The 17,044-nt window shown below is 44.4% G+C and overlaps 1 protein-coding gene across 1 annotated transcript in view; it reads right to left on the bottom strand.

The window, feature by feature from the left end:
- Positions 1-17,044, bottom strand: part of ABI3 (ABI family member 3) — an 85,217-nt gene that overhangs the window by 24,711 nt on the left and 43,462 nt on the right. The window contains exon 6 of the mRNA XM_082271933.1: positions 14,383-14,513. Within this exon, the coding sequence (XP_082128059.1) occupies positions 14,383-14,513 (131 nt within the window). The remainder of the gene's footprint in view (positions 1-14,382; positions 14,514-17,044) is intronic.

Below are 17,044 nucleotides of genomic sequence, written 5' to 3'. Positions count from 1 at the left end.
GGGGGATAGTCTGTGTTGGTACGTGTGAGAGAGATCCACCTTTCCAAGTTGTTGGGGTTCATCTCATACTTCTGAAGGTTTGAGGGTGCTGCCTGTTCCATACTCCCCCTACTCCTAGCCTTTTAGGGGTACAAACAATAGTAATTGGGGCCTAGTGTGGTTGTGTACGTGTGATATACATACACTTTTTTTGGATCATATTTTCTATTCCGCTATTTAATCAAAAACCTTTGGGGATCAGTTAAATTGGGGGATAGTCTGTGTTGGTACGTGTGAGAGAGATCCACCTTTCCAAGTTGTTGGGGTTCATCTCATACTTCTGAAGGTTTGAGGGTGCTGCCTGTTCCATACCCCCCCTACTCCTCATCTAGCCTTTTAGGGGTACAAACAATAGTAATTGGGGCCTAGTGTGGTTGTGTACGTGTGATATACATACACTTTTTTTGGATCATATTTTCTATTCCGCTATTTAATCAAAAACCTTTGGGGATCAGTTAAATTGGGGGATAGTCTGTGTTGGTACGTGTGAGAGAGATCCACCTTTCCAAGTTTTTGGGGTTCATCTCATACTTCTGAAGATTTGAGGGTGCTGCCTGTTCCATACCCCCCCTACTCCTCATCTAGCCTTTTAGGGGTACAAACAATAGTAATTGGGGCCTAGTGTGGTTGTGTACGTGTGATATACATACACTTTTTTTGGATCATATTTTCTATTCCGCTATTTAATCAAAAACCTTTGGGGATCAGTTAAATTGGGGGATAGTCTGTGTTGGTACGTGTGAGAGAGATCCACCTTTCCAAGTTGTTGGGGTTCATCTCATACTTCTGAAGGTTTGAGGGTGCTGCCTGTTCCATACTCCCCCTACTCCTAGCCTTTTAGGGGTACAAACAATAGTAATTGGGGCCTAGTGTGGTTGTGTACGTGTGATATACATACACTTTTTTTGGATCATATTTTCTATTCCGCTATTTAATCAAAAACCTTTGGGGATCAGTTAAATTGGGGGATAGTCTGTGTTGGTACGTGTGAGAGAGATCCACCTTTCCAAGTTGTTGGGGTTCATCTCATACTTCTGAAGGTTTGAGGGTGCTGCCTGTTCCATACTCCCCCTACTCCTAGCCTTTTAGGGGTACAAACAATAGTAATTGGGGCCTAGTGTGGTTGTGTACGTGTGATATACATACACTTTTTTTGGATCATATTTTCTATTCCGCTATTTAATCAAAAACCTTTGGGGATCAGTTAAATTGGGGGATAGTCTGTGTTGGTACGTGTGAGAGAGATCCACCTTTCCAAGTTGTTGGGGTTCATCTCATACTTCTGAAGGTTTGAGGGTGCTGCCTGTTCCATACTCCCCCTACTCCTCATCTAGCCTTTTAGGGGTACAAACAATAGTAATTGGGGCCTAGTGTGGTTGTGTACGTGTGATATACATACACTTTTTTTGGATCATATTTTCTATTCCGCTATTTAATCAAAAACCTTTGGGGATCAGTTAAATTGGGGGATAGTCTGTGTTGGTACGTGTGAGAGAGATCCACCTTTCCAAGTTGTTGGGGTTCATCTCATACTTCTGAAGGTTTGAGGGTGCTGCCTGTTCCATACCCCCCCTACTCCTCATCTAGCCTTTTAGGGGTACAAACAATAGTAATTGGGGCCTAGTGTGGTTGTGTACGTGTGATATACATACACTTTTTTTGGATCATATTTTCTATTCCGCTATTTAATCAAAAACCTTTGGGGATCAGTTAAATTGGGGGATAGTCTGTGTTGGTACGTGTGAGAGAGATCCACCTTTCCAAGTTGTTGGGGTTCATCTCATACTTCTGAAGGTTTGAGGGTGCTGCCTGTTCCATACCCCCCCTACTCCTCATCTAGCCTTTTAGGGGTACAAACAATAGTAATTGGGGCCTAGTGTGGTTGTGTACGTGTGATATACATACACTTTTTTTGGATCATATTTTCTATTCCGCTATTTAATCAAAAACCTTTGGGGATCAGTTAAATTGGGGGATAGTCTGTGTTGGTACGTGTGAGAGAGATCCACCTTTCCAAGTTGTTGGGGTTCATCTCATACTTCTGAAGGTTTGAGGGTGCTGCCTGTTCCATACTCCCCCTACTCCTCATCTAGCCTTTTAGGGGTACAAACAATAGTAATTGGGGCCCAGTGTGGTTGTGTACGTGTGATATACATACACTTTTTTTGGATCATATTTTCTATTCCGCTATTTAATTTAACTGGGCCTCCATGCGAGACCTGTGTGCCTTGTTGCGCTGTTTTGAGTACTCCACCAACATGGCCAGTGGCAATGACGCCGTTCTCAGCTTAACTATCCCACTTCTATGCCTCCTTGAAAAAACAATTCGGGCGATGATGGAAGAGGATGTGGCACAGGATGAGGAGGAGGAGGAGGATGAAGAGGTAAAATTTCCAAGGCTTTCAGGGCAGTCATTCGCAAGGGGCTCCGAGGGTGGGTTCCTGCACACGCAAACGCCAGGGACGCAATTGTCCAGCAGGGGCACAGTTCTGGAGGATGAGGAGGATGAGGAGGAGGAGGAGCTGGAGGAGGAGATGGAACCATGTTCACAGCAGGGTGGCACCCAGGCCAGCTCATGGCCATCACTGGTGCGTGGCTGGGGGGATACAGAGGACACGGACGATACACCTCCCACAGAGGACAGCCTTTCGTTGCCTCTGGGCAGCCTGGCACACATGAGCGATTACATGCTGCAGTGTCTCCACAACGACCGCCGAGTTGCCCACATTCTAACTTGTGCTGATTACTGGGTGGCCACGCTGCTGGATCCCCGTTACAAGGACAACGTACCGTCCTTAATTCACTCACTGGAGCGCGATCGCAAGATGCGCGAGTACAAGCGCACGCTGGTAGACGCCATGCTGCTGGCATTCCCATCTGACAGCGGGGCCACAGTGGAAGCACAAGGCAGAGGAGGAGGAGGAGGAGGTCGCCAACGCAACCAGGGCACCGCCAGCACCTCAGAAGGCAGGGTTAGCATGGCCGAAATGTGGAAAAGCTTTGTCAGCACGCCACAACAAACAGCAGCACCAGCAGCTCAGATGGAACGTCTTAGCAGGAGGCAGCATTTTACCAACATGGTGGAGCAGTATGTGTGCACACGCCTACATGTAGTGAATGACGGGTCTGCCCCCTTCAACTTCTGGGTCTCCAAATTGGGCACATGGCCTGAGCTTGCCCTTTACGCCTTGGAGGTGCTGGCGTGCCCTGCAGCCAGTGTATTATCTGAACGGGTATTTAGCACGGCTGGGGGCGTTATAACAGACAAGCGCAGCCGCCTGTCCAGAGACAATGTGGACAAGCTCACGTTCATTAAAATGAACCAGGCATGGATCCCACGGGACTTTTCCGTACCTTATGCAGAATAGCAATGGATACCGACCTTACCCACCCATTGTTCCATTTTTGCTCTTTCTCACTCTTTTGGGGTGTACCCTCATTTAAAATTTTTGAAAAGAAGCAGTGTTGGCTACCTCGTCCTCCTCCTCAGGGCCAGATTAATGTAGGGGCTATTGGAGCTGCAGCTCCAGGCCCCTACCTTTTATATAGGCCCCGGGTTGGCCATATTCACTGTTACCGCTCTTCTGTCACTTGTAAACACAGAAGTCTGGCTTCTATGCTCGCTTCCCCAGGCAGCACCCTCAGAACCTCCCCACACAGCATGAAGGCCGGACAAGGAGGGACAGTTGGCGATGCATGGATGTGTTTATGGGCTTCAGAGACAGCATCCCATGTTGAATTAGGCATGCATGGCTGCACCCTTCCTCCTCTGGGTGCATGGCAAGGCACGGCCCTTAAGGCCCTTCAAAATCCTCAGCACCAAGCCCATGATGCTGTTAATCCGGCCCTGGTCCTCCTCCACCGCCGCTTCCACCTACACCGCCCATAGGTGTGCGCAGCCTATTGCATTAAGGTGTGCACCCCAAAGTTGAAATACACATGCATGTGTTTGCCAGCAGGGAGAGTAATGTATCGGGGCCATGTACCTGTAGGCAAGGAGAAATAGAGCAGAGCAGGTCCCAGGGAGATCTTTCCCATCTCCTCACTGGCAATGCTATGTGCCCTAGGTGATTAGGGTGTGCCCAGGCACACCCAGCACACCCTGTGCGCACGCCTATGTCACCGCCACATCCACCACCACCTCAACCTCCCTCCTACTCCATATGGGCCTCGTCCTTCAGAGATGAAGAAGAACATTGTTTTATTTTTCTGTTTTTTTTTGTTGTTTTAAGTTATTTCCCTATCCACATTTGTTTGCAGAGCACTTGCCATGCTCTTAATTACGTTTTGCTGACATTTGCAGCACTCTAGCCCTTTCCTTTGGTGTTTTAGAGCCATTTTAGTGCCTTAAAGTTCGGGTCCCCATTGACTTCAATGGGGTTCGGTGTCCGGGAAAAGTTCGGTAAAAGTCCGGGACACGGACCCGGACTTTTTTTTAAAGTTCGGCCGAACCCGTCGAACACGGACATCTAGGTGTCCGCTCAACCCTAATCAGGAACCTTGTCTCAGTCATATAGGGGTAGGGATAAATTGCGTTTCTGGTGACATTATTATTTATCTCACCTTTATCCTAGCCAGAACACCAGATATGCTAGAAAAAAATGCTTTGAGTGCTGAATACAATAGACAAGCAGCCACACTGATTAGTTCATGTGGGACTCGAAGGGGAGTTGGGAAATTATTTTGACAAGAGGTGTCAAGAAACTGAAACCTATATAGGAAGTGAAAATGCATGTTGGTGAGACTAGAGAGTGAACTGTGTCTAAAATCACTAAGTGTGTGAAGCAACTAAAAAAATAAAAAATAAATAGGAAATCACATTCTGTTAATTACAGTGCCTTGAAAAAGTATTCATACCCCTTAAAATTTTCCACATTTTGTCATATTACAACCAAAAACATAAATGTGTTTTATTGGGATTTTATGTGATAGACCAACACAAAGTGGCACATAATTGTGAAGTAGAAGAAAAATGATAAATGGTTTTCCAAAGTTTTTACAGATCAATATCTGAAAAGTGCGACATGCATTTGTATTCAGCCCCTCTGAGTCAATACTTTGTAGAACCACCTTTCACTGAAATTACGGCTGCAAGTCTTTTTGGGGATGTCTCTATCAGCTTTGCACATCTAGAGAGTGAAGTTTTTGCCTGTTCTATGCAAAAAAGCTCAAGCTCTGTCAGATTGGATGGAGAGCGTCTGTAAACAGCAATTTTCAAATTTTGCCACAGATTCTCAGTTGGGTTTAAGTCTGGACTTTAACTGGGCTATTCTCACACATTAATATGCTTTGATCTAAACCATTCCATTGTAGCTCTGGCTGTATGTTTAGGGTCATTGTCCTACTGGAAGGTCCGCCCCAGTCTCAAGTCTTTTGTAGACTCTAACAGGTTTTCTTCTAAGATTGCACTGTATTTGGCTCCATCCATCTTCCCATCAACTCTGACCAGCTTCCCTGTCCCTGCTGAAGAAAAGCATCCCCACAACAAGATGCTGCCACCACCATGTTTTTACAGTGGTGGGTTAAGGATGATGTTCAGTGTTAGTTTTGCTTTTAGGCCTAAAAGTTTAATTTTGGTCTCTTCTGACCATAGCACCTTCTTCCACATATTTGCTGTGTCCCTCACATGGCTTCTCTCAAACTGCAAATGGACTTCTTATGGCTTTCTTTCCACAATGACTTTCTTCTTGCCTTATTTCCATAAAGGCCAGATTTGTGGAGTGTACAACTAATAGTTGTCCCTGTGGACAGATTCTCTCACCTGAGCTGTGGATCCTTGCAGCACCTCCAGAGTTCCCATGGGCCTCTTGGCTGCGTCTGTGATTAACGCTCTCCTTCTCCGGCCTGTCAGTTTAGATGGACGGCCATGTCTTGGTAGGTTTGCAGTTGTGCCATACTCTTTCCATTATCGGATGCTGGATTGAACAGTTCTCTGTGAGATATTTAAGGCTTGAGATATTTTTTTATAACCTAACTCTGCTTTAAACTTTATCCCTGACATGTCTGTTGCTGTTTCACTAAAGTTCTCTAACTAACCACTGAGGACTTCACAGAACAGCTGTATTTATAGTCTATTTACTCTATTTACTAATTAGGTGACTTCTGAAGGAAATTGGTTCCACTAGATTTTAGTTGAATACAACAGGGCTGAATACAAATGCACGCCAGACTTTTCAGATATTTATTTGTAAATCATTTTGAAAACCATTTATCATTTTCCTTCCACTTCACAATTATGTGCCACTTTGTGTTGGTCTATCACATAAAATCCCAATAAAATACATTTACAATTTTGGTTGTAACATGACAAAATGTGGAACATTTCAAGGGGTGTGAATACTTTTTCAAGGCACTGTATTTGACTCAGTTTGTTGAATTTGGATTTCATTTTCAAAAACTAAAGAAGCACATTACCTCATTGCAGCAAAAAAAAAAAAAGATTCCCGGGTCAAGCACATATAAAACTAACTACTAAAATCACATGTTAATGTAGCACCCTCCCAGATAGGCTGCTAGGTTTAAATTTAGCTCTGTGGCTCTCCTGTGAACAACAGAGCAGCATGTGATAGCTTTAGGCTGCTCTGGGCTCTGCAGGCTGCAAGTTTGATTGCTTCCCCTGTTTTCTGTAGATTTCAAGAACATAGTGTGTGGGGGAGTCAAATAAGCAGCCTGAACATTTATGCACCTCCAGCCAATCCCTGGGGAGGTTTGCCCAGATGGTGTTTGGGGTGTGCATAAATAGTTTGGAGCCCCAGAGAGCATGGTTCTTTTCCCAGCCAGAAGGACTGGTTGTCTTGTTAATTTTTATATATATGATTTAAATATATATAAGGATTCTACCTGTATCATCGAGGTAACAGCTGTGGTTAGCTGGGGGGCCTATCCTGCTACAACTCCTTTAGGAGCCAAATGAGGGGTGCCACAAAAAATCTGATCTGGGAACTTCACAGAGGAGTCAGCCTAACTGACACTGAGGGAGACATCCAAGCCCTGGGGACACTGTGAGTACAGATCTAAGGGAGAAGGATCTCAATGACTGTCGCTGCTGTTAACCCCTGTTCTGCTACCTTTAACCACTTAAGCCCCGGAAGATTTTACCCCCTTCCTGACCAGGGAGTATTTTGCGATTCTGCACTGCGTGAATTTAACGGACAATTGCGCGGTCGTGCAATGCTGTACCTAAACGAATTTGACGTCCTTTTTTTCCCACAAACAGAGCTTTCTTTTGGTGGTATTTGATCACCTGTGCGATTTTTTGATCATGCGCTATAAACAAAAAAAGAGCATTAATTTTGCAAAAATAACAATATTTTTCACATTTTTTTATATGAAATTCCCCCCCCAAAAAAAATGTAAAAATCAAATTTTTTTAACATTTTCAGCCAATTTGTTTTATGCTACATATGTTTGGTAAAAAAAAACGCAAAAAGCGTATTTTGATTGGTTTGCGCAAAAGTTATCGCGTTTACTAACAAAGGGAAAGATTTTTGTCATTTTTGTTGTTTTTTTTTTAACGCGTAATGGCGGCGATCTGCGATTTTTTTTGCGGTACTGCGACATTGCGGCGGACAGATCGAACCCTTGACTGACATTTTTGACACTTTTGGGGTTACCAGTGACATTTCTACAGTAATCAGTGCTATACATATGCACTGTTACTGTAAAATTACACTGGCAGTGAAGGGGTTAACTTTATTTGAGAGGGAGGGGCTGTGTGTGTCCCTAGGGGCGTGATTCTAACTGTGATTGGCTGTGGCTTGAGCTGTAGGAACAATGATCAACGGTCCTACATAGTAGAACCGTATGATCATTGTTTCTACACAGGGGAGAATGACAGGCGGCTTGTTTACATTAGCCGCCTGCCTTTCTCCCTCTCCACCGACGATCGCCGAGTGACCGGCGGTCATCGGGTCCGCCGGTCACACATGCGCGGGGGGGGATCCGTGACCGCGCGGGAACGGGGGCGCGCCTCCGGCGGCACGCGCTCGCTCCCCAGAGCCTCACAGGCTAGTGACGTACCGGTACGTCACTTTGCCTGCGAGGGGCTGACCGCCGCAGTATATGTACTTGCGGCGGTCGGCAAGTGGTTAAGGCCTACTTGGCCTGAGACATTACTAATTGTGTCCCAGTGCTGTTCATTTTCTGAACTACTGCTGAAGGGACTGTTCTGAGATACTGCTGACAAAGGGAGAGTGTCCTCACATTCCTGTTCAGTATCCTGGAGTATCCCACAGCTCCCTAAACCCCATCCAGGGTAATCTGCATCAAACCTTTTAAAGGCAACCCCTGGACTGTTTTGGTGCTTGCCTGGCTGCTGCTTCACAGTGGAAAAAGACCCTGGGACACAAATCAGCTGCTCCTGTGACAGTGGCTATACATTAATATCATATCAAAAGTCATTTTTTTATTTTTAAATCTGCCTCCTTCCTTAAAATAAAACCTGATAATCCATCCATAAAGGTCATTGTTCAGGCAGGGTGACAACACTCTGTCTCCTAAATGTGTGACATAGCCCTCTATTGTCACCATCAGTAAACCTGTCATGAAAAATGTGATGCATCCAAAGGTTTGTCGACAATTCGCTTCTTCTAGACTGCCCAAGTTATCCGTACATTTCAGCAGTTGAAGGAAACCCATAATATTCCTGAATCAGAGCAATATCACTTTATCCAAATTCGTCATTTTCTGTACTCCTTAATATGGAATAAAAGATAGTTCTAAGCCCTCAACAGCATTTAAACACTGGTGTCACACCTGCCCGAGCACTCAAGTCAAGTATTTTCACTTCCCTTTTGAACATTACCAACGCCCAAACTCCCTCCTATTGTGCACAGTGAGAACATGACTTTGGGGTCCCGCAGGCTCCTACAGACTGGATGAAGATGTAGGAGGCTCTCTTTCATTCTTTAGAAAATGTAACAGCGCTGGAGAATTTGTTCAAGGTAATTTCCAGATGGTACTATAACCCAGAGAGAATTGCAAAATGCCTTCCTACTTTCTCTGAACGTGCTTTCAGGGCTGTGCGGAGACAGGCTATACGAGGCATTTTTGGTGGACGTGCCCCAAAGTTAAACGCCTATGGATTTGGGTCTGAGCCATGGTCAATATGGTACTGTGCCTGAACATACGTAAGGACCCATGGGAAGCCCTTTTACACAAGCCAATACCAGATACAACAAGAAAACAGCACGTATTAGTGACCCACATTTTATGGCCACAAAGCAGTGAAACAATGGGTACACGGTATGCTTGTGAACGAGAAATTAACAACGGACAAACACAATGAATGTTTGCGGATTTGGCAGCCCTGTCTCAATCAGTTCCCATTGATGAGTCTGCCGACGCAGTTTCTGGTCTTGTAAGCACTATTTGGGCTTTCCAAAGCTGATTGTACCCCCCAGGGGAGGTATTCTGTTCTCTCTTTACTGACCCTCTTCTCCTTTCATTCTCTTGTTATCTAGTCTTTTTCTCTCTGGTGTCCTCATTGGTGCTATTCATTGTTTTTGACCCATACCACCATGTAATTCGTCAGTTCCCTTGAGTTTTAATTTCCTCAAACACTATATACTCTTCTTCTATGCAGGCCTAAATTTGGGCTTCCAAGAGATGGTCCCCTTAGTAGCTTTTTAGAGTTTTGATTCGGCTCTTTGGCCCCTCGTATGGAACACAGGTTGATACCTGGTGCTGCCCTTACTCTTATTTTGTTATGCCTATTGTTTTCTACGGTATACCTTTTCTATAAATGTATTTATTTTTGGTGTTAATTTGTATCATCCTTGCTGTGAAGTAAACAATTTTGTTGGGACGATGTCTCTCGAAATACCTCCTGTTTTCAGTTTTTATGTAATTTATCTGACTGTTACGTAAAGGGTTTGGCTCATTGTTTTTTGCCAATTCTCAGTCTCAGTCTGAAAACAATTTTTCAATAAAAAAATCCAAAAAAAAAAAAGGGTCATGCAGTCCTCACTAGAAAGCATGCAATGAGACTGTGGGAGCTCAGCAGCCCTAAGATGAAAAAAATGTCAAGATAAACTATAACAGATCCGGCTGCTTACGAATGTACCACATTCATATACAGTATTTCCTAACAGCTAAAACTAAAATTTTGTTTTTCGGACTTTACTGGTACAGATGGGACAGACAATACCATGAATGTATATACAAAGTTTATTATAGTAAAAAGCACATATTTAAAAGGAAGAATACACATATTTTGGTGCATGAATGCACCCTTCCTAGTCAACTCCCTGCCCCCAAACCCAAACCCATCCCCTCCCACCCCAACCCTGCCCCTATTCCCACCCCCAATCTGCCAAAAAAGAAGTAAAATGTTGCCAAATAATGGGTGTGGTCGAGGCTCACCTTCTCCCCGCTGTCTACAGCTCACCTCCTCCCATCCACAGCCAACCTTCTCTCCTCATCCACAACTCAACCCCCCCCCCCCCGTCCACAGCTCACCTCCCCTCATCCACAGCCCACCTTCTCTCCCTATCCACAGTTCACCCTCTCCCCTCTGACCACAACTTACCTCCCCATCCACAGGTCACTTTCTCTACTCTCATCCACAACTCACCCTCTCCCCCCTTGTTCACAACTCACCTCCCCATCCGCCGGTCACATTCTCTATTCTCGTCCAGAGCTCACCCTCTCCCCCCTTGTCAACAACTCACCTCCCCATCCACAGGTCACCTACTCTACTCTCGTCCTCAGCTCACCCTCTAACCCTCTCTTCACAGCTCTCCCCCCTCCACAAGTTACCTTCTCTTCTCTCATCCACAGTTCTCCCCCCACAGTTCCCCCTCCTCCCCCCAGTTCACCCCCCCATCCACAGCTCACCCCCCCCCCAGCTCACCCCCCCCCCATCCACAGCTCACCGTCTCCCACCCTCCCCACATTCCACAATTCACCTTAGCATGCGCTCCCCATCCACAACTCCCCTTTTAACCTCTGTCAACATGTCACCTCTGCACACACCCCCATCCACAGCTTACACCCCCAGTTCACAATCAGCTCTGCACCGCAATCCATAGCTTATCTTCCCCCTCCACATTTCACTTCTGCACCCCTACAGCTCACCCCACACCACAGCTCTAAACCTCTGCAACCCCCCCCATCTTTCACCTCTGCATCCCCCTCTGCAGCTTCTGGACCCGGTCCCAGGGCAACCAGCAATCAGATGTAGGGGCACATGCCCTGCATGCTGGCACTAGCATACAGAAGCTGGTATTGGAAGTGAATGGTATAGAAAGTTTCCTCCGTCCACTTCTGTGTTATGCGACAGGTTGCAGAGGGCAGGGCTGCCAAAAGAACAGCGTCCGGCACATTCCAGCAGAAAAAAAGCACTGGTGCTTATTACCATTTCTCCCCTTTTCGGCTCCCAAATGGCCAAATTAGGATCCTACCTGTATCAGGACCTTCATGCAAATAAATTTTGACACTGGCCCTTTCACAAAATAAACCAAAGGGCAAAGGGCGGTCTTGGAATGAGCTCAGGTAACCTATATAAAGTCCTAAAAAATATTCTATACAATATATATATTGTATACCCGAAAAATTGGTTGTGACTGGTTATTAGTACCTCTCATTATTTTGCTTCTATGAGGAAGGTGCCCCTTTTTGGGGGGTTCGCTCCTCCTTAATGATGGAGGGCAAGTGGGCTATGGGGGCTGCTTGAGTCTCCTTAGTATTGGATTATCAAGCCTGCATGTGGTGGATCAGTTTTCTAGGAAAGGGGGGCACATTTCTTTTTCAAACCTTCAAAAAAAATAAAAAAATCCAGCAGTGTTACAAATCACTGAAAGACCAGAACCTTCATGATAATGATATTATACAGGAGCTTATATTGTCTTTTTATATGAGTGACAACATTGTCATTGAAGTGCTAAAGTTGCAAGGGAAAGCCTTCAAGAATTATTATTGTTGGAAACTTTTCCCACTTTAAAGCATCAAGCGATAATGGCACATATGACCCATGGCATGCACGTCTTATCACAGCTTTTTGCATTCAGTCCTTTGAATATGGTGCCCATTTTCTGCTCCAAGTCAATCAGCACATTTCCTCTATTGCTGGAAAGTGTACAGTAGATCCAGAATTTTTCCTGGCTGATGCAGCTCTTAGTCAGAGAAGAGGATCTACAGTACAGTACACTTCCTAAAGCCAAACAAGATGTCAATTGAATAATTGCTCAATGCTCTCTGCTTTTTTTTTACCAGTAGAATGCCAATATTCTCATTAAATTGTATTGGAGGACTTTTGGTAAAAGATTGGTATTAGGATGTTGGAAGCCTTTATTGGCACAGTGTGGTTCTGTAGATTGTGGACTACTCCTTTATTACGCCTGCAGATGTCCAAAGAGCGCATAGATCTTTACTTTTAGCTGTTATTTTTTTGTAAAAGGAGATGTTCTGCTAAAGGAACGTAACGATAAATAATAATACGTGAAAATAATCTACCAATTGTTCAGTATAATTCAGAATTTGTGAGAAGTTAAATGCCGAGGCCAGCACACCTAAGCCTCTTCAAAATGTGAAGGTGTTGGTATGCCGTCTTCACCATGTTGGCTGTATAGGTGCCCCAGGTGTGTCTATCTCAGATGGCACTGTTAGGTATTTGAAACATGAGACCATCTCAACAACTGCACCCTGATGCAGAGGGGGGAAGGGTAGTAAGGCTCTTCCAAAAGTCTACAATCACCCCCTTTGTTCCCTTTACATCAATGCAGAGATTGGAACTGGAGAAAGTGCAAAAAAGGGCAACCAAACTGATAAGAGGCATGGAGGAGCTCAGCTATGAGGAAAGATTAGAGGAACTGAATTTATTCTCTCTTGAGAAAAGGAGATTAAGGAGGGATATGGTCAACGTGTATAAATACATAAGGGGTCCATATAGTGAAGTTGGTGTTGAGTTATTCACTTTATGGTCATCACAGAGGACAAGGGAGCACTCTCCACGTCTTGAGGAAAATAGATTTCATCTCCAAGTACAGAAAGGTTTCTTCACAGCAAGAGTTGTGAAAATGTGGAATAGACTTCCTCAAGAGCTGGTTCTGTCCACCTCAGTAGATTGCTTTAAAAAAAGCCTGGATTCTTTCCTAAATGTATGTAATATAACTGGATACTAAAGGTTATAGGTAAAGTTTATCAAGATAATATCCGATTATCTCTCGAGAGATCAGGAAGAAATGTTTTCCCTTGCTGGAGCAAATTGGTTCATACTTTGCTGTTTTTTTTTTGCCTTTCTCTGGATCAACTGTGGGTAAGTCGGAGAATAGAAGGTCAGCTCACACAGTATGCAAGAGTAAGGGCTCTTTCACACAGGCGGACCGTTCAGATCCGCCTGTCCGTTTTTTTGGCGGATCTGAACGGTCCCCCCCCCATACATCCCTATGGGGCATCGGATGTCAGCGGAGACATGTCCGCTGACATCCGATCCGATCCGTCAAATCTGGACAGATGGAAACCCTATTTTCCATCCATCTGGCGGATTGGATCGGATGAGAACGGATAGACGGTCCATTCCCATCCGATTCCCCCATAGAGATGTATGGGGAACTGACAGCTGTGTCTCCGCACACAGCACAGAAACACAGCTATCATCCGCCTGCTCAGCGGGGGATCGGCGGATCGATCCCCCGCTGAGAAAAACGGACTCCGCCCGACGGACGGACAGTGTGAAAGGGGCCTTAAGGGGTGCCAAATAGAACCCTGAAGAGTAGGTGTAAAGGGAGTGCAAAGCGGGGCCCTGAAGAGTAATTCACTATTCAGTTCACTTATCAAATACTTCACTAGAATGACAAGGTGAAGCAGCGGCCTTGCCGCACTCAGCATATTTAGAAGTCCTAAAATTGTGCATAGTTCATCCGGTTGGAGTATCCCACTCATCCTTTCTCCTATCCAAGTTCTAAAATAAAACCAACAAAAAAAAAACACATCCCCTCATTTCTGACTGAGCCAAATGCTTAAAGTACTTTGAATTACTAAGTTGTTGCTATGGGTAACCCAGGGGAACCCACTTCAAGCAGCTCCCCAGGGAGTAGTACTACATGTATAAACCCGTCACCATTTACCTGATACCTACCCACATGGGGAAGTGAGAGGCAGATATCTGAGCAGCTGTAATATTTTCTGATCTGGGCCCTGTCCCAATTTAGGCAAACAATTCCTTGCACAGCCATACTTGTAGGCAAACACAAGGAGCAACTATTGTTACTGAAACCAAAGAGCGTACAGTACATAAATTGATAAAAGATATATTTAGTAGGTCGACAAATTTGATCTTCCAAAATGCTGAGCATCAATAGTTGATAAAACAGGAGAGGTCAGCAGTGTGATACTGTCACTTACCTGGTTCTGTCGTGTGCCTTTCATCTTCAGGAGGGTCACAGTGCTCAAACAGTGCAGGTAGAGGGGGTAATGGAAGATCATTACCCATAATGGGGGAATTAGGAATACTGGAAGCTGTTCCATTGGGAATTCTAAAATAATGCCAGAGAACAGAAGGTATTACAGACAGAAAAAAAATGGAATACCAATATAAAAATTTAGGCTCACATTTGGATGCCAGCTGTTTCTTTAATTTATTGTTATTTACAAAGTTTTAGCACTAGAAAGGTTAAATGTATTTTTTTGTTCATATAAATAATTTTTAAATTTTAAAAATAAAAAGTTTGACCTCATTGCTTTAAAAATAACCAGCCTGGCACACAAGGCATTCCTGCTGGTATCTCCATGGCAAGTGAGCAGTAATTGTGAAGCTCCTGGCATGTTGATACCAGAGTAAATGCATTTTAGCATGGAGGGGGTGTTTTGAGAGGAGTTCCCCAAAAACAGCATTGTTGGGCTCTTTCCACTGGGGAAGAATGTCCAGAAGGGACCCGTGTGACTTGGCACCTTTTGAGGGAGCCTGTGCTCTCTCCAGGCATTCCAGCTCTGGAGGAGACTCAATGGGCACAGTGTTAGACACTGCTGGAAAGTTAAATGTACTTCTACTTCTCACACTTCCGTGCTGGTCTTGACTCACATCCTGCAGGAGGTCTACACATCTACCCTCTTTTTCTTCATGAATCTTTCCATGGCGGCATTTCATTTGCCACTTAACTACAGCTAAAATTCCTTGCCTATCAGTGCCTTTGGCCCTGGGTTTTTCCTGCCGTTTATTTGGGGGTCTCGCTGATCCCCTGGGTTTGTCCTCCTCCCTTTGTTGCATTTGGGATTATGTCCGACCTCCTTCCAACTATCCGGAGACCGTTTTGTGCATATTTGATTGTCATGTATGGCTTTATCTAATTTACTTACCATCATTATAGGTACTTTGTACTCCACAAAATATGTTCAACACCCCTGAAGACGGATAACCTCCAGAAATGTGTCGGGTGTATTCATTATTACTATATGTGTCTTTGCCTATGTACCTATATACTCATATGATGATGTCATTTTAGGGCTAGCCACCCACATGTTGTCCTATGTATTTATGTCATCTTTTGTATTTCCCATTTCCCTTTTTTATACTTGTGTAAAATAAAATTGATTTTTTTTATATAAAGATTATCGCTTTTTTGCTTTGATTAGTATTTCAATTATGATTTAAGACCTAGAAAGTCCCACTGGGGGTTTTCCCTCTTTGTTGCTTTATAGCACTCAGGGTGTGTTTTCAGAGGAGTTCCCCAAAAACAGCGTTGTTCAGCTTTCCACTGGGGAGCAGGGGTGGACTGACAACTCATGGGGCCCCCGGGCAATCAGAGATCATGGGGCCCACTGTGTCCACACACAAAGCCCACCTACAAATTGCAGCTCAGCCACATAGAGTGGGCAATATCTACCACAGCATAGCCTGCATGGAAGTTCCTAGCTTCTTTCTGTAGTGTGTAGCCTATCATGGGGCCCCCTACTGACCCTGGGCCCTCGGGCAGTGCCCTAATCCCCGAATGGTCAGTCCGTCCCTGCTGGGGAGGATGTCCAGAAGGGACCCGTGTGACTTGGCACCCTTTGAGGGAGCCCTTTGCCCTCTCCAGGCATTCCAGCTCTGGAGGAGACTCACTGGGGGACAGTGTTAGTCACTGCTGGAAAGTTAAATGTATTTCTACAATTAACCACGTTAAAAATATTTTTCTAGTGCATTGTTTCTTTTATTTTTACCACTGCTGACCCACATGCATGCTTGACTAGGGGCTCAAAGCATTGATTACCAAAACCAGTTAACAAGACAGGGAGTGACCACCTACTTTGCTGCTAGAGGGGATAGGTATGTGGCATATAGGCTCCCCCTGCCAGCACCTTAATGGGACATTTGTAGTGATATTCAGGGAACTATTTATTTTAAAATGTTTTTACAAGATTGTTTTATCTTTTTTATATACAATTGAGAAAGAGATTTTTTTTTTTTAATTTTAGACTTTTTAGACTTAACTTTAAAATAAATAAAAAAAATGCGAATTCTGAACCTTCTCATCTCTTTCTTTTATAACTTTCCACCAACATAATGTTCTTCCTTTTCAAAATGAACTTTGTCCCCCACTCGAACTTGGCACTACATCATAGCCTGTTTCTTACCAGCCTTCTAATTAAATACCTAATATTTGTAGATCACGTTTGTGCCATTGCTTCACTGACTGGAGATTCTATAGGCTCCTGTTGTGCATTGATATGGTCCTATGCCACTGGGCACTACAACTCGGGCAACTACACTGAACAACAAAATTATAAAACGCAACACTTTTGTTTTTGCCCCCCATTTTTCATGAGCTGAACTCAAAGATCTAAGACTTTTTCTATGTACACAAAAGGCCTATTTCTCTCAAATATTGTTCACAAATCTGGCTAAATGTGTGTTAGTGAGCACTTCTCCTTTGCCGAGATAATCCATCCACCTCACAGGTGTGGCATATCAAGATGCTGCTTAGACAGCATGATTATTGCACAGGTCTGGCATTAGGCTGGCCACAATAAAAGACCACTCTAAAATGTTCAGTTTTATCACACGGCACAATGCCACAGATGTCGCAAG

This window comes from Pelophylax lessonae (assembly GCF_965119305.1).
Source record: "Pelophylax lessonae genome assembly, chromosome: 11".
Lineage (NCBI taxonomy): Eukaryota > Metazoa > Chordata > Amphibia > Anura > Ranidae > Pelophylax > Pelophylax lessonae.
Note: the sequence above shows the minus strand (reverse complement) of the source record. Positions and strands in the feature narration are given on the sequence as shown.